Below are 26,086 nucleotides of genomic sequence, written 5' to 3'. Positions count from 1 at the left end.
CATTTTTTTTCACAATCCAAAATGTCGGCTTTGATCCAGAATTACCTATTAACAGTAGTAGACGTAGTCAGACATACATCTGACTTTCAGGATCATATGTGACATACGCTTAGAAATGTTATTATTGATCGTGTTGGTCTGTTAGAGGATTTGCTTCTGAAATGTGCAGTGTATGACTTTTAGATCAGAAGGAAATATGCTTCTAATGGTGCCCAATAGAACCATAGTGATTTCTACTATAATGGGATAGTAATTTGTGTCGGTAACACAGTAAATAATGAAATCAAAGTTATTTTTTGTTCCTTCTCTAAGTTTATCTTTCCTCCAGGAGCATAAACTGTTCTTTATTTAGGACCTATGTGTATTAAATGTTCTGCTGATCCATGTCCATCCAAATTAGATTTCTTTTTAAGCATCCCCAGTGTCAGTTGGTTACCTAAAAACATGATGTTGGATTGACCAGATATTTGAATGCCAGCTGGCAATCCAAACTCTGGAGCATTATCAAAGGGAGAATATAAGAAGATTTACTCTGTGGCATTACAGAAACAAATGGGCACTTGCTTGCCAGAATCTAATTAGGTTTCTGGGGCTGCTTCTACACATTCTATTATTTCTTCTAGAGTTTATGTGTGTTTTGATGATAATTAAGAATATTATGACTATATAGATTTCAAATATACTTACTGTTTTGGAAACTTTGGTATATAATGTGTGACCGATAAGGTAGGTGGCTTTATTTGCATTTGGCACAAGCAGGCCAAGAGATGAATATAGCTCAACTGCTTGGTAATAGGGACTATAACATAATAAAATTTAATATTCCTGTGTGCGGGGGGAGGGAAGGGCACCAAAGCAGCCCACCACAGTAGCATTTAATTTCAGAAAGGGGAACTACACAAAAATGAGGAAGTTAGTGAAATAGAAAATAAAAGGTACGGTGCCAAAAATTTAATCCCTGCAACCTGCATGGAAACATTTTGAAGACACCATAATAGAGGCTCAATTTAAATGTATACCCCAAATTAAAAAAACATAGGAAGGGGACCAAAAAAGTGCCACTGTGGCTAAACAACAAACTAAAAGAAGCAGTTAAAGGCAAAAAGGCATCCTTTAGAAAGTGGAAGTTAAATCCTTTTGAGGAAAATAGAAAGGAGCATAAACTCTGGCAAGTGAAATATGAAAGTATAATTAGGAAGGCCAAAATAGCATTTGAAGAACAGCTAGCCAAAGACTCAAAAAGTAACAGCAAAATTATTTTTTTACGTACATCAGAAGCAGGAAGCCTGCTAAACAATCAGTGGGGCTACTAGATGATCGAGATGCTAAAGAAGCACTCAAGGAAGATAAGGCCATTGTGGAGAAACTAAATGAATTCTTTGCACCAGTCTTCACAGCTGAGGATGTGAGAGAGATTCCCAAACCTGAGCCATTCTTTTTAGGTGACAGATCTGGGGAACTGTCTCAGATTGAGGTGTCGGGAGGTTTTGAAACAAATTGATAAATTAAACAGTAATAAGTCACCTGGACCAGATGGCATTCACCTAAAAGTTCTGAAGGAACTCAAATGTGAAATTGCAGAACTACTAACTCTGGTATATAATCTATCATTTAAATCAGCCTCTGTCCCAGATGACTGGAGGATAGCTAATGTGATGCCAATTTTTAAAAAAGGCTCCAGAGGTGTTCCCAGCAATTACAGATAGGTAAGCCTAACTTTAGTACCAAGCAGATTGGTTGAAACTATAATAAAGAACAGAATTATCAAAAACATAGATGAATGTGGTTTGATGGAGAAGAGTCAACATGATTTTTGTAAAAGGAAATCAGTCTACTACAATTCTTTGAGGGGGTCAACAAGCATGTGGACAAGGGTAATCTAATGGTTATAGTGTAATTAAATTTTCAGAAAGCCTTTGACAAGATCCCTCACCAAAGGCTCTTAAACAAAGTAAGATGTCTTGGAATAAGAGGGAAGGTCCTCTCTTGGATCAGTAATGTGTTAAAAGATAGGAAACAAAGGGTAGGAATAAATGGTCAGTTTTCAGACTGGGGAGAGGTAAATAGTGGTGTCCTCCAGAGGTCTTTACTGGGACCAGTTCTTTTCAACATATTCATAAATGATCTGGAAAAAGGGGTAACCAGTGAGTTGGCAAAATGTGCAGATGATACAAAACTACTCAAGATAGTTAAGTCCAAAGCAGACTATGAAGAGTTACAAAGGGATTTCGCAAAACTGGGTGACTGGGCAACAAAATGGCAGATGAACTTCAGTGTTGATAAATGCAAAGTAATGCACATTGGCAAACATAATCCCAACAATACATATAATATGATGGTGTCTAAATTAGCTGTTACCAATCAAGAAATAGATCTTGGAACATTGTGTATAGTTCTCTGAAAACATCCACTCAGGCCTGGTCTACACTGGCAGTGAAGGTCGACATCATGCCGCTTACGTCGACCCACTGGCACGTAAGTTCTGCCGATCTAAATTGCAGTAAAAGTCAATCTAATAAAACCACCTCCAAGTGGCATAGCGCTGAAGTCAAATACTATGGGTCGCATTTGTGTCAGTATAGGCAGAGCACAACATACATTGATGCCATTGGCCTCCGGGAGGTATCCCATAATGCTCTATTGTGACTGCTCTGGACATTCACGCTCTGCTATAACGTGGACACATAAACAGGAAATAGATCCTCCCCTCAAGCCCTGGGAAATTTTGAATGACCATTTCCGGTTTGGACAGTGTGGAGAGAGATTTGTAGCTGAACTGCTCATGGCAACTGCATGGCCCAAACACGTTCCAGCATGGAGTTGACCAGAGGTCTCGGATCTCATTGGTCTGTGCGGCAAAGAGTCTGTTCTGGTTCAGCTCAGAGCCAGCAAAAGAAATTTAGATAACTATGAGAAGATATATCGTGGCATATTGGAGAAGGGGCACAACAAGGACATGCAGCAGTGCCATGTTAAGATCAAAGAGCTGAGGCAGGCTTATCAGAAAGCTAGGGAAGCTAACAACCATTCTGGCTTTTTGCCCAAAACATGCTCTTTTTACAAGGAACTGCATGCGATTCTCGGTGGTGACCCCACCACTGTGCCACCATGCAGTGTCAATACCTCCGCAGAATCCCAGTCCAGAACGAATGAGGAGGATTCTGTGGATGAGGAGGATGAGGAGAGCAGGATGCAGGAGAGTGGGGTATCCATTCTCCCTGAGACCTGGACCTGTTCGTTACCCCAGAGCAGCCCTGCCACACACAGGACAGCGGGACTGATCGAGATGCAGGGGAAGACACATCTGGTGAGTGTGTGTGGCAAATCTAATGTTTGCAGTTATGTCCTTCTTAAAAGGAATTTGTGTTTTTTAGGGGATGGGCTTCCTGGGTGTTGCCAAATTTCAGTGGAGGGTTACTCCCGGAACAGACTATTTATGTGCAGAGGTATGCTCTGAGAGTCCTCTGTGGATGTCTCAAGGAAACTTTTCTGTAGATAATCTGTTAACCTTTGAAGAAGGTTTCTGGGGAGGGCAGCCTTATCTCTTCGGCCATGGTAGGAGACTTTACCCCGCCACTCTACTATTAAATGAGCAGGCATCATCGTGAACACAGACCTGTACCCCGATGCTTGCAGCAAATCTTCCCTTTCTGCCTGCGTTACCCTCTGGAGACTGACATCACACATGGTCACCTAGGGAAGATGGCACAAGTTTAAAGTACCCAACCAATACAGTCACTCCGTGTTATTCCTCTGCCGTGGCCGGTGTTCCTGTGTGCCTCTCCAAGACAATTTCTAGTTCTGGTTTTGTTGCTATACTGGTTATGGGTCGGGACACTGGTTGCCCTATATTTTCTGTTGCTACACTTCACCTGCAGTGTCCTCTAATCTGTTTTGCCCGCCTCCTCCCAAACCAGTCTGTGGGATGTTACAGGGGAGCCCGGTGATCCCTTTTTTTGCTCAAGTGTGGATTGTGGATTTTAGTGCTAATTAAACCTCTCCGTAACGGATGCAAGGACCCCTTGCTTACCATGTCTGGAATGCCACTCCCACCCATCTGCTACTTATATATTGGAATGCGGGTCTGGCTTAGCTTTGTGAACATGAAGGGGAGTTCTTTTTACATTGTAACATTTCTTTTACTACTTTGGGTCAGCTAACAATGCCAACTTTGTGCTTTGCTTTTCTTACAGTCAACTCTTTGGCCTTCAGTCCACCTTGCAGAACTTCAGTTGAAAGACTTTCCCAGATTAAGAAGTGGAAAAAACCCCCGTGGGATGACATGTTTAGCGAACTAATGAATGCCTCCGTGGCTGCTGACACAGAGCTCGGAGCCTGGAGGATGTCCTTGTCTGAAAAACTAGACATGGACATGGAACACAGAAGATCTGCACAGGAGCAGTAGCGTGATATGGAACAGGAGATGTTGCGTATTATGAGGGATCAGTCCGACACGCTGAGGCATCTGGTAGAGCTCCAGGAAGAACAGCGGCAGGACAGACTCCCTCTGCAGCCCCTCCAAAATGCTCCACCACCTTCCACTTTGTTATCAGTACCCACCCCCAAGCACTCAAGGAGGAGGCTGAGCAGGGTGCAGTATGTGCTGCACTCCATACTGGTGGAGGCGAGCAGAAGGATGTGATGGCCCCTTTAAGAACTGCATGAAACCACAGTTGCTTACACAGTGACCTTTTACAGTGTGAACTTATCCTCCTTTTCCTCCATTGAAATGGGTCACAAATAAAACTTTGCAGCCTTAAAAAACATATGTCTTTATTCATTCATAGCTTGGGCAGGGAAAGAAGGGGTGCGAGGGTGGGGGATGGGAAAGATAAAGGCACAGCAGAGACATAAATTACTGTGTTTCATTGCAAAACTGATTTTTTCAATGCTTCCCGTAGGCAAAGTGCTCAAAATTTGCGGCCGCCTCCATGGCCCAACCCTGGGGAAATTTTTCACCCTTTGTTTCACACAAATTATGGAGCACACAGCATGAAGATATAACTGATAGGATGTCCTTTTCACTGATGTCAAGCCTAGTGAGTAGACATCTCCATCTGGCCTTTAAACACCCAAATGCACATTCCACCACCATTCTGCACTTGCTGAGCCTGTTATTGAAATGCTTCTCGCTGTCCAGGTTCCCAGTGTAGGGCTTCATTAGACAAGGGAGGAAGGGGTAGGCAGGATCCCCCAGGATCACTATTGGCATATCAACATCCCCAGTATTTATTTTTTGGTCAGGGAAGAAAGTGCCTTCCTGCATCTTATTGAACAGACCAGAGTTCCTAAAGATGAGTGTGTCATGCATCTTTCCAGATCACCCCACATTGATGTCGGTGAAACGTCCCTTCCTGTTTATGTACTCTGTGGCAATGTGGTCAGGTGTTAGGATAGTGATAGGCGTGCCATCTATTGCTCCCCCCCCCCATTTTGGGAACCCCATTGCGGCAAACCCGTCCACGATGTCGTGCACATTTCCCAAAGTCACTACCCTTCGTAGCAGAACTCTATTAATGGCCCTGCACACTTGCATCACAGCAGCTCCAATGGTGGATTTTACGACTCAGAATTGATTCCCAACTGACTGATAGAAGTCTGGGCTTGCAAGCTACCACAAAGTGATGGCCACTCGCTTTTCCACTGTCAGAGCTAGTCTCAAGCAAGTATTCACCCGCTTCAGAGATTGGGACAGCTCCATGGAAAGTTCAGAGAAAGTGGCCTTTTGCATATGAAAGTTCTGCAGCCACTGCTCATCATCCCACACCTTCATAATGATGTGATCCCACCAGTCTGTGCTTGTTTCCCGGGACCAGAACCAGCACTCCATGACTGAAGATGATGCGTGACAGCCTGCAGCAAATTGGAATTGTTTCACTTCGTAACAGCCTCCATAACATTGCTTTTTCCATGCTGCGGCTCCTGTCTCGCCTTTGAAAATTCTGCAGGATAAGCTGTGAGGCATTTGTGATGCTTAAAATGATAATGCGGAGCTAAGCAGGCTCCATGCCTCTCCAGCAACAGTGTGCGCGTGGCAGAGAAAAAAGGCGCAAAAAAGCGTTTACGGTTTGTTTGGATTAAGAAGGGAGGGGGAGGAAACATGTTGCATCATGGGAGGACGAGAAGCTTCCCAAAAGCCTCTGTGGCTAGTTGCACTGTGAGATAGCTACCCACAGTGCACTGCTTTGAACATCGACGCCAGTGTGGTGAGTGGGGGACACAAAAGCCTGATGCAAGAAGCGTGGTGTGATCACACTCCTGCAACTTCTACAGTTTGGCTGGTGAAAGTCGATTTAAAGTAAATTGACTTCACTCTGCAGTGTAGACATACACTCAGTGTGCAGTGGCAGTCTAAAAAGCTAACGGAATGTTGGGAATCATAAGGAAAGGGATAGTTAATAAGACAGAAAATATCATATTGACTCTTTATAAATCCATGGTACTCGCACATCTGAAATGCTGCATGAAGATCTGGTCACCCCATCTCAAAAAAGATGTATTGGGATTGGAAAAGGCATAGAAAACGGCAACAAAAATGAGTAGGGGTATGAAACAGCTTCTATATTAGGACAGATTAATAAGATTGGGACTTTTCAGCTTGGAAAAAAGACGACTAAGGAGGGATATGATAGAGGTCTATAAAATCATGACTGGTGTGGAGAAAAGTGAATAAGGAAGTGTTATCTACTCATAACAGAGGAACTAGGGGTCACCAAATGAAATTAATAGGCAGCAGGTTTAAAACGAACAAAAGGAAGTATTTCTTCATACAACACGCAGTCAACCTGTGGAACTTTTTGCCAGAGGATGTTGTGAAGGCCAAGACTATAATGTGGTTCAAAAAAGAACTAGATAAGTTCATGGAGGATAGTTTTTATCAATGGCTATTAGGCAGAATGGGCAGGGATGCAAAACCATGCTCTGAATTGTTTGCCAGAAGCTGGGAATGGGTGACACGGGATGTATCACTTGATGATTACCTAGTTTGTTAATTTCCTCTGAAGCACTTGGCATTGGTCAAAGTCAGAAGACCAGATACTGGGATAGATGAACCATTGAACTGACCCAATATGGCCGTTCTTATGTTCTTTTTTGTTTTGCGGGAAGAAATGGCAATCTATCACAAACTTCCAGCATATGTTAAAAAAGAAATACATAAAAACAACAGCAAAATCCACTTGTTCAGTGATTTAGTGCTCCTATAACTGCAGAATTTATACTGTTATACAAAAGCAGATCTGAGTTGGGAATATACTTGAACATTTTAGATATGACCTAGATTTATAGCTTTGTGAAATTTTTCTTGGGCTCTGACAAATTCAAAGCATAAGTTACACTGATTTTTATTTTTATTTTTTTTATTTATTTATTTTTTTTTATTAACATGCCAGAATTAGGTGGGTCAATAAAAATGTCCTATGTCCTGGAGTTAAACCTCTTTTTACAGTCTGAGGAACTTGGGTACTTAGCAGATCCACTTCTGGAGTATGATTATGTTGGCCATGGTGGAGTTTCTCTTTGTGATGAGGTGAATGGATTTATTTCATTAGTAAAAATTGATTTGGTGTTATCATGGCACCATTCATCTGTGAGTACCAGTAGAGATTGACCTGAGAGTGGTCATACCAGAGCCATGCGTTCCAGCCCCATTTCCTCCCATCAGCTCAAGTATTTCACATTACTGAAGTTGTGATTATGAAGTGAAACATTGACCATTTAACATGCCCTTCTGAATCTTGTTTCTGTTGTAAGGCATAGTGAATATTGCTATATAGCTGAGCATGTTTTTTCCTCCGTTAATGATCATGTGACTATTAACAGCTTTATCATTTTGTCTGTAGTGAGTGGTCAAGAATCTTCACTAACATGTCTGTGAAACTATCTGAAACCCAAAATATTTGCATTCACAGGCAATGTCAGAAGACTACAATGAAATCAAAATCTTGCCTTTGCATTGAGAGGTGAGTATGTCTGTGGCTTCAATGTGATAATCAAATTTTAAAGAGCTGTTTTGCCCTGAAATATAATCATGTTTAAAAATAGCCTAGTGGGGTTCCATATTTATATTTTGGTGACTTCCATATAAAATATTCTTAGTATAAAAGTGAATAGAGTGGTTTTTACCAGTGTACCTTGCAACCTCAAATTGGGTCCTGAGTGTTAAGCTGGATCCTTTCTCATGCATTATCACCCTTAATGAAAGTTGTTCAGGCCATATTAGTCCCTCAGTTATCTGTGTGCAATCCCATGGCCTTATATTGCTTCTTAAAATCAAGGTTGTTACAGTGTTAGTTTCATAAATGGCAGTTTGTAATTAAATTTTTAAATACTTTTCTAGTAAGAAGTATATTTAGCTCAGGGAATTTTAGAATTATGGGGTGTATTAAAGGGGCGGCCTCTTCCTTCAGAACAGCTCTGGAAGACAGAATTGTACCACTGGGCCTGGTAATGTTAAAGGGACACGCTGAACATAAAATTCACGTTTCTCTTTGAAAAATCTTGTACTTACTGTTACAAGTGACAGCTGAGATTATTATAACTGGAAGATTAGAGAAACTTCTTTGTACATTTGATAGCATTTTGCATGCAGCCATTTTCCTTGTTTCCCTAATTATTTGGTCACTTTCGCTGCTGTCTGTGTGGGTCTTTCACACAGCAACAGGGAGAAGGAAAAGCATTTTCTAAAAAAGTGGGAAAATTGTAGTTTATAAAATCCCAAACTGGTGGGTGGAACTCTAGAGCAGAGGAATTACCTGATACTATTTTTAACTCTGTTTGTAATTTACTAGGTATGAAGTTGGCATTGGAACCCAGGTAAATACTGGGGTGGGTAGCCCACCCTGAAGCTCTGCTGCCATGACTTCACTGCTTCAGTATCTGAGCTAGCTAGATTACAGTTTTAATCAGATCCCATGATTGCAAGGGCACATACACTTAGGTGTTGAATTTTTAACATTTTTTCCTTAGTATTTAGTAGTGTTTACAAGCTGTGTTTTGGAAGATCACAAACTGCTGGAGTACTCTTAAAACTGCAGCTTCTGCAAAAGCATTACAGCTGACTTGCTCTGACCCAAAATTGATTTGCTCAATCACTGCAAATGAACATAAACACACGGAGAGACTCATAAGGTGGACAGTTCCCTCAGCAGTTCCTTTGTTCAGTGGCAACTGTGACACTCAGAAAAATGAGAAAATAAAATAAAATTTGAAATAAACTTTCCACCATTCACAGATGTTAATCTAAGGGCCTGAGGCTTCCAACCCCTAGACAAAGGATTCATGCCCCAGACTGTGGTGTGCACATTCCAGCAAGTGACTGCAAAACAGCAGCAGTGGGATTTCAGGGAAGACACCTGCACTTCACTGAACAGCCTGACAGCCACAGTGGAAGACAGACTGCACTTTCAGAAGTGGCCTGAGGGTGCCATGCAAGTCCTGATGAAGTTAGCGGTAGTCTTTCCATTGACTTGAATGAGAGTTAGGTCAGATCTTTTATGAGCACACATGGAGCGGAGGTGAGATGTAACATCCCACCAAAATTTGACTTGGAGTAGGCATTGTTGCTGAAGCATCTTGGGACCTGACACCACATTTGAAAGGTGGTAATGAACACACCAGATTCTGAGAAACATTTTGAGAAGTATTAGTGGTGAGCAGGGGTCCTGGTTTTCCATGATAAAAACCACAAAATTCTCTGATTAAAAAAAATACATAAAAATCCACTTTTTTCCACGATTAAAAGGAAACACTGAACTTTAGTTTCCCTAGCCACAATATATATAGATATCAGTTGAACACAATGTTATATTGATTATATTTACAATTTTTAAACACATTTTTAAATCAATCACAAGAAAGGGAGGTTGCGCACATTGAATAAGACTGAATGCCCAACCTATGCCCGTGGGCTGTACATGGCCCACCAGAGCATTTCATAAGCCCCGGGCATCAGGGCTGTTGCTATCACTTAGTCAATAAGTGACACTGGTACTTGCAGTAAAATTTAGTTAATAGCTAATAGATGTTTTTATTTTTTCACAAAATGTAAAAAATTAAAGATTCTGTGTAAAATGCAAATTCCACGGTTTTTTCCATGACAAACAGATTTCTAGGATCCCTGGTGCCATGATAGGAAAAAGACTATGAGCCTTGGAGCGTGGGGATAGGTGAACAGTATAATTTCACATAATTTGAAAGAATTCTCTGTTACTTTTCAAAACCAAATTGGTTTAAAGCTCAAAAAAAAAAAAAAAAAAAAGTAACATGAAAGCCCGAGGAACTAAGCTTGCAGTTAACATCTTGTACCACTTGAATGGGATGTTGTGAAGTGCGTTAAGCAAAGGCTTTACATCAGAGCAACAAATCAAAACTGATAAGGCTGCAGGTTAACTCTCAAGGTGAGAACATGGTGTTTTACAATGACAGATCTGACACGTGGATTTATGAAGTGGTAGCTTCTCTCTCTTCTGTTCATTTTCCTGTACTTAGGGGTTAAAGGTTTAGCCATTTGTCAACTCTGTAGTTTGCACATAAGTCCAGTAATATTTTCCCTTTCTCTTTGTTTTCAGTATGCCATCAGAGATACTGCTGAAGATATTTTCTTACTTGGATACTGGGTCCCTGTTGTGTATTGGTTGTGTAAATAAACACTTCTATCATCTGGCCAATGACAAGTAAGGAACGGGGGGAACATATAGTACGTAAGAATGGCCATATTGGGTCAGACCAATGGTCCATCTAGCCCAATGTCCTGTCTTCTGACAATGGCCAGTGCCAGGTGCTTCAGAGGGAATGAACAGGTAATCATCGAGTGATTCATCCCCTGTTGCCCATTCCCAGCTTCTGGCAAACAGAATCTCAGTCTCTCAGCAGTCAAGATAACCTGAGTTATATGAGCCTTTGTTATATATGCCAGGGAACTGATGTAAGTACTCACTAGCTATTTTTCTGTTATATTGCAATGTGTATGGTAAATTTTCAATATATTGCATGGAGTTTTAGCTGTGTGAATTCCATTAAAGTTAATGGGACTTATGTGGCTAAAACCAAGCACACTATTTTGAAACTTACCCATTTGCATTTATTGCTTTATAAGATCCATTTATACTTTTCCTTCTGATTTAGATAAACCAGCACAGGCTGCTGGGATCCCTTCTCACAGGCATGTGTAGACAGTAGCATCATGGGATTTTCACACCTTCCTTTCCGGTTCCTGCTTTTCATCCCAGTTTTTCTACTGCTTTATTGCAAGGGAGTTACGTAGCCAGGCAGTTCTGGTGGTGGTTTCAGCTGCTGCCATTTTGTAACAGTGCGATTAATTTATTTTTGATCAAAACAGAAGGAAGAAACACACTACTGTAAACCTTTTTCTGTTTATCAGTTCACTGGGCCAAATTCCATGTTTCACTGTGGTCCATGAGTCAGCGTATAAATTTAAGACTCAGTCCATAGATCTCCCACTGATGTCATGGGAGCTTTATAGATGGATCAAGTGGAGAGACCAACCTGTATGTAGTAATTAAAATGTTTAGGTTTTTTCAGTGCCTTGTTGTATTTAACATCACTTAGGGAGAAAATCTGCTTCCCTGTAGATCCATCTCTATCCAATTTCTCCCACCCTATTTCCCATTCTATCCACTAAAATGATGTACACTGAAATTGTTAGTATTGATATTGAAATGTCATCACTGGGCTTTGGAGCTGACACTCCAATAAGATTAAGGAGTCAGGGAAGTCCACATCTCTGAGTTACTATATGAAACTGTCTGCAGATGCAGGCAGACATCACTGCATTGATTACATTTGCTTCACCTATGGTAGAGTTACTTTGCAACCAGGAGAGCTAGAAATATACTTTACTTAAATTTCATTTCATTTTTAAATGTGCTTATATCACACAGACCACATAAATACAAGGGGACACCCTTTAGGGGGCTTGTGGCCTGTAACAACTCCTTTGCCTTTTCTCAGCCACTTTTTACTCCCACTATGAATGACTTTAACTACTACCTGTGAGAGAGATTGCAATAGCTTAGTCTGGTGCATGTCTCCCTCCTGTGAGGCCTGCCTATCAGATCGGTAACTGCTGTACTAGGTGCCTAAGGGATGTTTCTGACCTTTCTGAGAACAAGATCTCCCTTCCTATCTTAGCCTCCAATGCTAAATGTCTTTAGCTCTCTATCCTGCTTCTGGGATTTTTTCTGAAAAGAAGCCTAACTTCTCCATCCTGAATTCCTTTTTCAAATCAGAATCGGGGGGGTGGGGTTGGGTGGAAATTTGAAAGCTTGGGCTGTTGGTGGTAGGATCTTTACAACCTCTTACCGGTTGCCTCTCTGCCGCTCCCAAGTGTAATCTAAATAACAGTGACTCAAGCCTCCCAGGCTGTGTACCTTACACCAGTGTTTCTCAACCTTTTAAGTAGCAAGTACCCCCTAACTTCTGAAAATTTTAATAAGTTCCCCAACACTCCATTTTCCACGGGATTTTATATTTACAGACTAATGTGAGCCATATGTTGGAAGAAAGGCTGATTATATAGACTGTGATATGACAGATGTCAGATCTAGTGTGGGTAGGGTTACCACCTTTACACCAGGGGTATGCAACTCAAGTATGTACCTGGGCTAGAGGTGATGTTGGCCAAAGCTAGGAGGCTTTGAGCGGCATGCCAATGCTGGGGAATATAAAGCACCATGCCAAATTTTATGCCATTGATTAGAGAGGAGGAAGGGATGAGAGAGAGACAGGGAAAGAGGGCGAGAGAAAGAGAGAGAGAGACAGGAAAAGAGGGTAACTGGTGAAATCTGGGGCTGTCATAGATGTCAATTTCACTGCTCAGCTACAGCAGTGAAATTGACAAATTTTCTGGACACTGGGCTTTGAGCCAGAGAGTGGGGCTGCCACCCAATCCAAGCTGGGGCAGAGGCGGCTTCTGTGCCAGCTGGGACCCATCCATGTGAGCAGGCGGCTGCTGCCTGTCTTCAAGCCGGGGCGCTGGAGGCTGTCCCTCGGCTTGGAGCCGGGGCGTGGGTGGCTGCCACCTAGCTGTGAGGCCAGTTCGCGAGATGCAGGAGGCTGCCACTGGGCTCCCACCTGGGAGCTGGGACCCGGCGGGAAGCGGGAGACTGCTGCCCGCCTTCCTCAGAAGCTAGTGGCTGCTGCCCACCTCCCAGCTGGGAGCTGTGACTGGATGGGAAGTGGGAGGGCTGCCCCCGGCCTTCCCCAGAAGCCAGGTGCTGTCACACACCTCCCATCTGGGGCTGGGTGGCAAGTGGGCTGCTGCCGCCTGGCTTCCCCAGAAGTTGGCAGCTGACACCTGCTTCCTCTTCACTCTATTTTTCCCTGGGTATCCTCTGCCTGTGTCTCAGGTTGAGACACTATGCCTTACACAGCCTCAGTTCAAAGAGTTGAAGAGAAGAAACTTCACATAAATCTTACATGAGTTAGAACCATCTGACTAATGTTGATTTCCCAGAGAAGCCCCTACAAAAGGAATGATGTACTCATGAGAAGAGAGAGCTTGGTGGTAGTGGTGTGTAGTGACTTACATCAATCACGGATGGCAGAGGAAGCAGGCTGGTATGAGAGAGACTGACTGTTCTCCTGGCAAAGGACAGTCTGGGGGCCATCTGAGCCCTGAACATTTTATGGAAAAAGACCTAGGGAAACCTACTAGAACAGGTTAACACAGTTTTCATCTGGGAAAAAGCAGGAACTGGTAAGGAGGACCTGGCTGGCTAGTGGATGTGAAAATCCTGTGATGAGGCTAATTTCTAAGAGAGAAATAAAACACTATAGTGTGTGTCTTTGGTATAATTAGTATGGATTGTGTTATTGGTATTTTGGTAGCACATCCTGTACATCAAGTACATCAAGGATAAAGGGTAATATTTATTACACACTGCATTCTTCATTGTGCAGTTATTTGAGATAATTGAGGAGAACACTTACAGTAAGCTGAAACTGGAATGTGATCTCTTTTGTTGTCCCTAGAAAAGTTTCCCTGATGGATGAAGCAATAGCGACAGATTATATGTCTGAACACTAAGTTTTTCAGACACGAATGTCTGTGTCAAAGCAAGAGAGTTAAAATGTTTTATGACTGACTAGTTTGCTGTCTGGGTGATATCTCTGACCCTTTTGGGGTGGACACTGTCAGTGAGATTTTTCAAAAGCACTTTGTTGGCTTAATTTTGTTTATCATTAAAGTCAGGGCAATATTATCTGTCTTCCTTCCCTCCCGCCCCCAACTTTCTAATTTGTATGATTTTAACATGTTTTAATGAGGGAAAGACAGCCTCGGAGGGAAAGAATGAGCCCACGAGGAAGGAAGGATGCTTTTTAAATGCATACAAAAATGCATGAGGAAGAGAGAGAGAGATGGTCTAGTGCTGCATCACAAGTCTAGAGACTGGGAAATCCTGAGTTCTTATTCTGGCCCAGGAACTGCCTTTTTGAAGCATTGGGCACATTCTTTAAACTTGCTGGCTCATTTTCCCCATACGTAATAGTGATACTTATCTACCTCACTGGAGTATAGTGGGGATTAACTAGAGAACATTTGTAAAACACGTTTGTTATGGAAAAATGGCTACTCTTGGGTGGTGTAGAGCCACTGTAGCAGCTTTGATGCCACCCTCTTCCCTCATGGTGCAGGGGATGTGGCTTGGTACAAAAAGGACATATCCAGAGCATCCCTGGCATGCTTTAGCTGCTGGATTAGCCCCTGGGGGACATTGCTAGCCAGCACAACGTAAAGCAGCCTTCTGATTTGTACCAGGTGACTGCCCTGGCATTGACTTGGCTGAGGATGGGTGGGGGAATGCAGCCCAAATGGCACTTTTGTCATTTGATTATGCTGGTATGATTATAATGTCCTTGCTCAGTCTTTGCTCAGACATTCCTACTGATCTCAGCAAGAGTTGATTGAGAAGGTATTGAGTACCAAGTAGGATGTATCCCATTTATTATGATGTCAGGTAAAACTTATTTTATGCAGCAAAAATATCAAGATGTGTAAAAATGTCCTTTGGTTCTCATTATGTGACTTGTCTTTCCCCCAGCAATCTAAATTCTAGCATATCAACACTAATACAGAATTAGGAGTTTAATGATAAGCTAAAATAAGGGGAGATTATGAATACAGAAGGACATCAGCCATTGAGGCAGAACCTAGATGTTGGGACTTTCTACAAATGGTTGGCATTCCCCTTTATCCACCTAAATCAAACAAACCCATCTTGTTCTTAAACTTGGATAATATATTTTTTCTTAATAAGATTCTTGATCATACCTGCGATCCATGTGCAACTGTATGTTTTAATTCTGCTGCTGGTGGGTCTATTGTTTACTGGCCTGTGCCTTCACTGGCAGTAACTCTTTTTGGGATTCACTTGGTTTGTCTCTTGAATGTTTTTTGCAGTGTAATCTGGTTCAGAATTTACTCCAATTTTTTTCCACCTAAAAGAACAAATTGGAAAACTCAGTCTGTTGAAAGAACAGCTGTCTTACTAAGCCATGCTATGGTACAGGACAAAGAATCGGGATACTGGAAGAAGCAATATATCATTAAACAAATAGCAGCTGGCAAAACGAGAATAATTCAACTTCTGAAACCTATAAACCCTTACACTGGCCTTCCACTTAAAACCAAAGAAGCTATCAAGTAAGTAAGGTCTCATCATAAAGTGTGTTTACTTCCAAGCTATATTCAGAATGTTGGTATACTGGTTCTATATCATATCTGTGTATGGGGAAACGGATGCAAATTCAGATCATGATGGGGAGATGCTTTCACTATCTGATTAATGTGATTTAGTCACAAGATAAAACTTAACAAAAATAAAAGTGAAATAAGAAATATCTCTGACTCTTTTTTGTCAACTTTAAGTTTTGCTTACAGGGAAGAAACCACTTTAGAGAAATTACCTTGGTTATTTCCATTGAAAGTAATAGGAAGTAAACATGCCCTTCTCCAATCCCCAGGCACATTGCTGACTGAATTTCTAAAGTTCCATACATCATCCTTGTGACTTCTGACAGGCAGTTTTAAAAACTTTTTTTTTTTACTCCCTCAATAACAGAGCATATAGTTTGAGTTGGGTGATTGTACTGAAGGACAGAAATGGAAAGGAACATGTAATGGAGCAGATGGACATCTCTTTTAATGACACATCTATTACTATATTTTGGTATGATACAAACTGGCCATGTTTAGACAACTTGTCAACCCTGGAATTATGTGGAGTGACACCATTGCTTCTTGACCGATATAAGGTTCCTTCCAAAAATGGGTGAGTTTAAAGTATTCTTTCTATAATTAAATATTGTATTAGTGTCAGTGTGGAAATTGGCTGACCAAAAATTGACGCAGCCAGTTAATTATTTTTAGTCCATCTGCAGCCTATCCTAGCAGTCTATTTCTTGTTCATTTTAAAAAGAAAGGTGTGTGTTTAGAAAACCTAATATGAATAAAAGTAAATTCTTTAAAAAAAAAATCCATATGGTAGTGCATAAGATCCAGAACAATATGGTAGTGCATAAGATCCAGAACACAAGCATGTTGGTCTAGTGCCATTGTCCAAGAAGAATGATAAGACAAATGTATGTGGAGAAGAGAAAATAAAATATTTTAAATTCTTCGATGTTGGTAACATGCTCGTTGACCTTCTTTCCGCCTCACTCCCCACAACCACATGTATTTTTCATAATTGGCAATCTAACTCATGATTTGTTAACTGGAATAGTTTACAAAGCAAACATTGTTATGTCTGGAAAGAAGGCTTTGAGCCTGTCCTACACAATCTGGTTTATTAGGGAAGGTGGTATGTTTGTAGCCCTAGGAACTTCACTTCTAGTTTGTCAGCCATAGCCGTTGAGAGGTGTTTGATTATGATTAAAAGGTTACTTTATGCATATAAAAAGTACAGGGTTTTCCTTCTTATTGGAAAATGTTGGCTTATTTTGTTTTTCCTGTGTAATTTGCCAATCCTCATCTGGAACTACATTAAAAAACTATTCCAGTTAACAAATCACAAAGAATTAAACTTCTGAATTTATAAAAAAAAAAAAAAAATACATGTGATTGTGAAATTTGTTATTTTTTCATAGGGCAATCAGTACCACCCAGTCCCCCAGGATTATGAAACTACATACAATCAAAAATACAGTATTTGTTAAGTCTAAGCAATCAGTTGCTTTTTCTCTTAAAACGAGTTTTCCTGAATAATTATAATGTAGCACTATCAGAAAATCAGCCTTTTCATTTCCTTGAGGAGGGAAAATTAGAAGCTTCTGTGTTATCAACAGGTCTATTTGAATTACTCACCCTTTTTCAAAAATGGGTGTGGAATACATTCTTAGCCAGTAGTTTAGGAGCAACGCTTTAAAAGTCCATTGGTGTCCTTTCCTCGCGAAGGAGACACTTCATAGTTAGATGGGGGATTGGGGTTAAAAGAGAAATAGGTTGCACCTTAGTTTTGTATAAACATCTGGAGTTACAGCTTTTATAAAGGTAAAATGTAAAGTATTTTATAAAAACAGAAAAAATAATTCTTTAGGGTCTCTTGAATGTAGTGATAATCAAAGAAACAAACAAAAAATGTGATTGTTGCTTTGCAGGTACTTCTACAAAATATCTTTAAGCATGCAATCCCCAATGTTTTTGCTAACCTCACTTGATTTATTATTTCTGACAGTCCACGGTATGTGGTAAATAATGCCTAATAAAATTTCTGTATGGCAAAGGCTTTCCCATGCTAAAACATGACGACTGACAAAAAATGGCCATCAACAAGACTGTTTCACTAAAAAAGATTTCAGTCAGTTATCCCTATTGCCCTAAAATCCGGGACAGTTTTATTGTCCACATATGCTGTTTTACATGTTGAACTTTTCAGTTTATTTTTTAAAACTTTATTTAATATGATGAAAAACTATGTTTAGCAAAAGAAGGTAACAGTTGTAAATTTAAAAAAAAGTCAGGAAAGGAGGGTTGGGAAGGTGAGCTGTCGCTTCAAATAAACTGTCAGAGGCTACAACCTTATCCCTCAGCTTCATGCAGTCACTTTTGTCTTTTAGTTTTTATTGTAAAAACCATCATTGGTGGGTTTTATACTGTAACCTAAATTTTAAAGTTTTCTTTACAGTTTACAATTGGAACAGTTTTTATGTGATTGGATTTTGTATATTCTAATCAATTCATTTAGGCAAAACTCTAAAAAGCAAACACACTTTTTTTTTTTTAAACAAGCTCCTTTAAACAATTAGGAAGCTCTGACAAATCGTTACATTTTATTTTTGTATTGTAAAACCCTTCTTTATGTTGGTTTTGTATAATATTGCTATTCCACAGGAATTTATTTCTTCAGAATTTACATTCCCGTAAACTGGGTATTTTCTTACTATCCAAGTCATTTAGACAAAAAAAATTAAGATCTTATTTCAGTTGTGTCACAGATACGATAATTATTTAGTTATAGAAATTAATGTAACATTTTCCTGGTCTTGGTATTTCTTTAGGGTAGAAAAACGTGCTTACATTATTTAGGTGACAAATCTGAGGAACTGTCCCAGATTGAGGAGTCAGTTTTGGAACAAATTGAAAATTAAACAGTAATAAGTCAAGTAATAAGTCACCAGGTCCAGATGGTATTCACCCAAGAGTTCTGAAGGAACTCAGATGTGAAATTGCAGAACTACTAATTGTGGTATGCAACCTATCATTTAAATCAGTCTCTGTACCAGATGACTGGAGGATAGCTAATGAGAGAGAGTCTCTCAAATAACCAGGTCCCAGACCTTTTAAGGACTTTTGATGATGAATCTACACCTTGAACTATTCCAAGAAGTAAACTGGGAACTGGTACAGAGATTAAAGGGAGGTCTTGTATGTTCACAGCAGCCTGGATTGGGAAGTCTTTTTTTTCTTTTTCTTCACTAGCTTACTGGAGCTTCAAAGTGGATATCCTAGGAAGCCCTAAGTGCACCCTGGCATTAGGCAAACTGGAGGTTGCAAAAGTGTTAATAACTGTTGTAAGGTTCAGGTTAGAAAGGAGTATGTACTGGTCTATTGCTAGCAGTAAGTGAAGAAAGGTAATACTGCTACTCTCAGAAAATCCAGGAACAGTTTTGGATCTAATAAGATCATGAAGCTGTGAACTATTATAGCAGAAGTTAGTTCTCTTCAGTCTATAATACAGACTCTCTGTTCCTACTGCCTGTTCCTTTTAAATGTCTCCCTTGCCAACAAACATCCCTTCTTCCTTATCTGATCCAGTTGCTGCCTGTTCATTTTCATCCTTGTCTTTGGTCATTGGGAGAGATACTGGGCCTGCAGAATCTGAATTTCAATAAAAGGACATGTTTAGTCCTGGACCCTAAAAATTACACTTTTGAAGTTCTAGGAATGAAGAACTGGGCATTACAAGCATATTGATGTGATTGGGTCATGCTTGCAGCTGCTGTTCCTGCTGATGGCATTTTGGTTTTTTAAAAAACAAACGAAAAGGCCTGGGAAGAGTGGCACTATGGATCTTTATAAAGGTTTTTGTAGAGAATGAGTAATTGCCCAATGATATGTTGTGAAACTTCTCTGATGGGAAGGAATGAACACACGAAAGAGCCACTCCTTACATTCCTGTCAACAAGGTGGCAGTCGGTATCAAATATTGATATTATTATTGTAGTTCTATGCTAATTTTTGATCCCTGATTGGTAGGGTACAAAGAAAAATCCAACTGTATTCACTAGTAAATTATCTTTCTATTCAAATTTCACTTGTGCCAAAGACAGTTTTACCTTCCTAAGTTGCCTGCTTCGTGCTGATGAATATCCCATGATTCCCTCTGTTATGGAGGCATTTTTCTTTATAATAAGACATTTGTTACTAAAAGAACCCTCTGGGCATTTAAGAAATGTAGAGCACATATCAGTTCATTTTGTTGAACTGTCCAGTGGATATGTTCTATCAACCTATGATGGATTTTGGTAGACATTGTTATTGATGATTCTCTTCCCACTAGGCTTTGAGATCTTGCTGGTAAGCTGCTAGTTAGACTTTTACTGCTTCTCATGCTGCACAGTTTCAGAACAGTTTGTGCTAGGGTCCAGGGAGAAAATGAAAAGTAGCTGAACTTTCTTCTTAATAATGACACACTCTTGTCTTTCTTTACTTTGCTATGTCTCTTCAAAGACCACGGCGACGTTCCCTAATTGCTGAGTTCAATCTTACTAATCTGACTAAAACCACTACAATGATTGGCTCTGACATGCTTGTTCAACTTTTCCGCCTGAACCCAGGACTCCTGGTGGGACTTTGGAAGGTAAGATTAGATTCTACTATGGTATGTTGTGGTATATTATGGTAGCCTGGAAGGCACAGTTTCCTCCATCTGTCCTCTTTTTTTTTTTTTCCCCCTTTTGCAAAGTTCAGACACATATATGCAGATAAGGGAGATGCATGAAGATGATTGCCATAGCCTAATAGGAATCTACAGTCAAGGCCCCCTGTACTCACTGATTAGCTGGAACTAAATTTTGCAACACCTATATTTATGCTTTAAAAAAAATAGGTTTCTAATTACTTCAATGTGACATTTAGATGTGCATTGTCCAGTTTATTTTCCACTTCCAGTTTCTGATGTGCCAAGGATTTTTTTAATTGACATAGTGTCACAGTTCAGGGGCAAGCTGCACCTGTGATCTTTCCCCAAGATTTTTTGTGAGCACTCTTTCCAAGTGACCAGCCCCGATCTGCACTTCTAGAGTGCTCCTCTCTGGTTCCCCCCACTTTAGACTGGATCACCAGGTGACAACATCTATTCTCACCGTACTATCAGTTACGGGGCATGTGGTGCCTTAAACCCCTTTGCAGTCCTTTTTGAGTGCTCCCCCAGGTGACAGGCTTCATTAATTCATCCTTCTCTGGTTAGAATCCTGTGGTCTACCACTATTAGACTGATACTGAGTAGCATCTCACATCTCAGCTAGTTCCCCTGACCATGGCCCTAGCTGCTTATTAAGTATCTAAATTTTCCTGATTAAGTTTGTTGGGGGTAATTAGCAGTTCAGAAAAAGAGTTTTATTTTTTTAAAGTTTTTGCTCACCTTTTCAGAGTGCTAATTATAAAGTAGAAATATAAGATTAATGAATTATTGTTGTTACTGCAGGGAATCATCCTATCTGGGTAGCTATCCAGTGGTGCTTTAATATATTATTGTGCTGGGCCAATGTGTATGGTAGCACTCTGTGTGAATAGTGGCCCACCTTATCATTATGACATAAAACTATTATTAACATTGTACTAATGCGGTGTGGTAATCTTGGAGCAGCAAATAAGAAGCATATGAGCATTGGGCTTTAATGCACAATTCCTCCAGGTGAGACATGCATTCATTGTCATTAACTTTTCAGAAAGGAAATGGAATTGCTTTTGTTATGGCGAGTCTTCATCTTCACCAACTTCTTGAGAGAAGCACTTTGGGCTCTGCCACTACGTAAGTGCTGGTTTCTCTTTGCCTGTGGATGCTAGGGGTGGTCTTTTAAATAAAGCATTGGATTTGAAAAATTAAAATTGATTGGTGGTAAAGAAAGTTCGTTAACAATTGTAGTTCCCTCTAAACAAGAATAAAAACTCTGTTACACATTAGAGTTGCAATAACTGGTTTACAAAATGGTGTAGAAGAGGCCTATGTTTTTCATGCTAAAATGTGCTGTGGTGAAGTAATACATTAAAGAGACACTGTAAAGTTAATTACACTTATGTCTGAAACTTTTCATTGTAGCTGAATGAGATTATTTTTAAAAAATTTTCATTCAGTTTACTTAGTCACTTTCTCCAAATGTGTGGCAGACCCACAGGGAAGAGGGACATATTTAAAAAAAAAAGAAAAGAAAAAGAGAATGTCATTGTAAAACCACAAAAAGTGGCAGGCTAATTTAATTTGGAATCCGAATCTACTTTTAAATCTTATTGAAAAAGTTATTAGATTTCTAGTAGACAGTGTCCTTTAAATGGATATATGTAACACTATATATTGATGCAATATTATGGTTGAGCTTTTCTTCACACACGATAAATATTCAAAATAATGGTTACAATGATTACTGTGTCAACTGGCTTCCTTTAGCAGCTCTTCCCCTCCCCCACTCTTCCCCCAACCTTTCCTCCTAGGCTGAAGGAGCATTTTATCTGTTATAGATATGCTCTCTGTCATTCCCTCCCTCCCTCCCCCCCCCCCGGCAAATACCCTTCCTTGGGATTCTCTTCACACACACAATACCTAATGACTCTCACTCCACTGGCACAGTCATTTATTTGGGTAAAAATTTCAAATATGCTTCAGTGACTTAGTTTGTTAAGTGTAAGTGACTTAAGAGCCTGTCTCATTGACCTTCATTGGGACTTAGATTCCTATGTTACTTAGGAGCTTCTGAAAATTTTACCCCACACCTGTGATTTAGCTCTCTGCTCCTTCCACTAGGGTTCAGGCACAGGCAGAATATTTCCCTGCCTGCTCTTAGAGAAAAGCAGGTGGCAGGATGGCTATTAGATCCAGAGTTAATTTGCCCATATATAATGCAAACAAGTCCATCTATTAAAGTTTTACATGTACACACTTTAAATGCATTTGGTGGTAAATGTAGTTAGCTACCTTTGATTAGTCTTCACAGCACATTAATAAACCTTGTAACGAGTATGGTAAACTATAGTGAAGCTAGAGCTTCAGAAATTTAAGTAGGAAAGTAGAACACCTTGATTGCTAATTGCATTTGCCCTTTTCCAAATCTTTTTAAAATGCCTCCTTGTGCTGAAACTACTCGGCATTTCTTTTCAAACTAAGTTGTTTTTCCCCTACCCAATTCTCTTGATTTTATTTAAGACAACATATCCTGCCCCCGCATAAACCTATACTGGATGATGTTGACCCAGAATATGGACTGCACGGCTACCAACTACATATTGATATGCACAGCGGGGGACATACTTATATGTGTGGTACATTTCGCAATCTGTTCTGCAGAAAAGGTAGAGTTAATGGAACTTAGAAGTTCCTTTTAAAATGGTTCCTGGATTCATTTCCCCTCATTTGTACCCAACTTCTTGCTGTTCAAGGGAGAAAATAGAATTGGCTTTTAGGAATAAACTCGTTTTTTTCTTTCTTGCATTTTTGTTGTGGAATTCTTTGGATGACTACTGCTGGCACATTGACAGTCTGGATATTGTAAATTTTTTTTTTTTTTTAAGAAATTGCGGGCATCTGTATTAAAAATAAAACGTTCTTTAAATTTCAACACTGGATTTACGATAAAGCATCTTGATAGCAAACAAACAAATCATTTCCAAAAACACAGTTAATTTTATCATGTATTAAATGTAATAACCAAGACTTGATTTCAGTGTTGGTTGTTTTTTTTTTTTTTTTTTTTTTTTTAAATTTACTGCTCTTCTGCAGTTACTTAAGTTTGCTTTGACTAGATATGATTTTTAACAAAGCTTTATTGTTCATATACAGTACGACTTAATAAGCATACTCTGATTCAGACAAAGTATAATTGTTTGGTCTACTTCCCTAGACTGAGATACATTATTGTCATGACAATCAATACAAAGTGGTGAGAAATTGCATAAGGGTTTGTAAATTATTACAGTATTATTTATTTACTTTTCCTTAGGCTTATCAATAAAATATGCCTATGCAGAAGTTCTGAGTGTCCTAACAATAATTATACCTACAATAATAACCACCCAACAGCTTTAACTAATAAGATATGTTATGAATGCTGCTAGCTGGCAGCATTAAATAATTAAGCTGAGATAACAATTTCCCCAGCCAACAAATAAAATCAGAATATCCTGTTTTCTCCCCCATCTCTCCACCCCCACAAACCCTCTCAAATTACATGATGAAAAAATATATATTCCTTTTTATGTTGGATGCAGGAGGAAAGAAAACATTTTTAAACTTTTAAAAATCATATCTATTTATAGAGCAAAAATCTATACCCTATGAACAGTTGTTTTAAAAAAATGCAGTAAGCAATTATTACTGCTTCATATTATTTTTCCAATAAATCGCTAATGTTGATGCTTCTGTTCATTGTAGTAGATGCACTTTTGTTTTTGGTGAAGACAGTAGAGTGCACTGTTGGCTTCTGACTTACATTTTGTGCAGCTATTAAAGCAGATTTGGCCATAATTTATGAAATTTTAATTCAGCCTGTGTATATGGTAACCTCCCAGAATGCCATTAGAATTGAGAGTAACAATATACAAAACCTTATTGTGATGGCCCCAGGCAGTTGGGTGTGTAATATAACTTGATGGATTGATTTATGAGAGGGTAAAATAATGTATATTTTTGTTTTCATGGATATCTAGCTTTCTTTGAATTCTGGAAAGTGTGTTTACTTGTGGGGTTCACATGTTCCTTTAACCTACTCTCCTGTGACATGCTATTTACTTACTTGGCCTAGGACTCTTCTCTTCTCTGCTGATTCAGTTTGATAATTTGTGTTTTGGTTTTGTTTCTTTTTCTAACCCAAAAATCCTAACAGGGTGGTCCCAGGTGTTCCAGACACTTTTCAGAGATATATATATTTTAAAATCCACCAAGTTTGTGTGTAAATAATTTTTACCCCAACTCTTTGAAACACACGTGTGTGTAAATTGAGGATTGATTTCAAATTAAACTGTCTAATTCTGGCAGCCACTGCTAATCTTGCCACACTGAAATAAAGCATGAAAAAGAGCATTTCTGTGCTAAAATCACATCAAGCTGTGTTTGCAGCAGGAAGTAATCAAATTACGGTGTATTTTACAGCAAAGGCTACTCTGGCTTGGTTGACAGATTATACCGTCATTTGTATGTCTAGCAAAAACAGTTTCCTTTGAATAACCCAATTGTAGTTGAAAAGCTCCAGCCCAGTTGCTCGCTTTCCCAGTCATTGTAGACTTGTGATGAGGGCACTAGCAGACCTCACATTCAGCGTTTCAGCCTTGGATATACTGAGCAGTGCATTTGGCACTCAACCTCCTTTGTCCTTAAGAGTTACTTGTATGGCTGACATCAACCATATCCATTGCTCTAACTGGCAATTCAGCTGTACTGGTCTGCTGAATCTCTCCTTCTGCTCCCTACCAGTGCTCTTTGTTCCACTCCCTTTCAACCCAGCACAACACCTTGCCAAGGTGTTGGGCTGATGTCCTTCAGTCAGCCGTTGCGTCTCTTGCTTTCCTTATCTGGAAGGCAAAAAACCTGACACTTGTCTACATAGCACTTCTGCTTGTCCTGAGCTTCTCGGCAATAAGAATTTTTCCAGTCTGCCTGTGTATTGAAGCTTGAAAAACCCACTGATTCCTCACTCAGAGGAAATGGAAATGTTGCTTGGGCAAGTGTGGGTGGGGTTGTATAGTTATTACTTCCTTGTGTTGGGGGGAGGAGGAGGGAGATAAGGGACAAAGCAGCTGAAGTACCACTGGTTCTTCCGAGGAGTGGAGGTGGGGTGGGCAGCAAAGTGAGTGGGAAACAGCTGTATTCCTCATAGGAGAGGAATGAGGAGCAGTTCATGAATTCTGTGAACCAGAGCAGGGATGGGGAAGCAATAAGTGGAGAGGCCCAAGGGGAGACCCTTGGAGGAGATGGGGAAGTAGCTCTGAAGAGGGTGGGGAGGAGAATGCATAATTGTTTAGATTTTGAGATGAAATACATTTTTGTTTGAGCGGAGAATTTTGTTTGAGAACTGATGTATTAGGAATGGGAAATGCACTCATGGGCATATGTCTGGATTTGGAGGTATGCCTTTTGGGGTCAGTGGCAGCAGCAGCACAGGGATTTTCTGGCCTTCCTGTACACATCTAAAATGTCAACAGTGATATAAAGCTGTTTGTGTGTGTCTTTGGGTCTCTGTAATGAAGGAAGAAGTGTAAAATGTAGATCTGGATGATTAATGAATGATTAGTCCATTTTTAAAAAGCAAATTCTCAGTTACTGTTATTTGCATCAAATGATTCAACTGGTGTTAGTGAAAAGGTCTGAGATGTGGTCAGAGCTCTGTTGGGAGTCCTGTAAATTAAAAGTGAGCTGCT

The 26,086-nt window shown here is 40.0% G+C and overlaps 1 protein-coding gene across 2 annotated transcripts in view; it reads left to right on the top strand.

Annotated features, from left to right (window-relative positions):
- The window catches only part of FBXO15 (F-box protein 15), a 43,062-nt gene that overhangs the window by 9,710 nt on the left and 7,266 nt on the right, over nucleotides 1–26,086 (top strand). For both annotated transcript variants that reach the window (XM_067537437.1, XM_067537438.1), the window contains exons 2-8: nucleotides 7,911–7,961; nucleotides 10,569–10,673; nucleotides 15,422–15,664; nucleotides 16,083–16,292; nucleotides 20,192–20,321; nucleotides 21,412–21,494; nucleotides 22,881–23,026. In XM_067537437.1, the coding sequence (XP_067393538.1) occupies nucleotides 7,911–7,961; nucleotides 10,569–10,673; nucleotides 15,422–15,664; nucleotides 16,083–16,292; nucleotides 20,192–20,321; nucleotides 21,412–21,494; nucleotides 22,881–23,026 (968 nt within the window). The remainder of the gene's footprint in view (nucleotides 1–7,910; nucleotides 7,962–10,568; nucleotides 10,674–15,421; nucleotides 15,665–16,082; nucleotides 16,293–20,191; nucleotides 20,322–21,411; nucleotides 21,495–22,880; nucleotides 23,027–26,086) is intronic.

Source organism: Emydura macquarii, unplaced genomic scaffold, assembly GCF_026122565.2.
Source record: "Emydura macquarii macquarii isolate MOO-44397 ecotype Brisbane River unplaced genomic scaffold, CSIRO-AGI_Emac_v2 contig_431, whole genome shotgun sequence".
Lineage (NCBI taxonomy): Eukaryota > Metazoa > Chordata > Testudines > Chelidae > Emydura > Emydura macquarii.
Note: the sequence above shows the minus strand (reverse complement) of the source record. Positions and strands in the feature narration are given on the sequence as shown.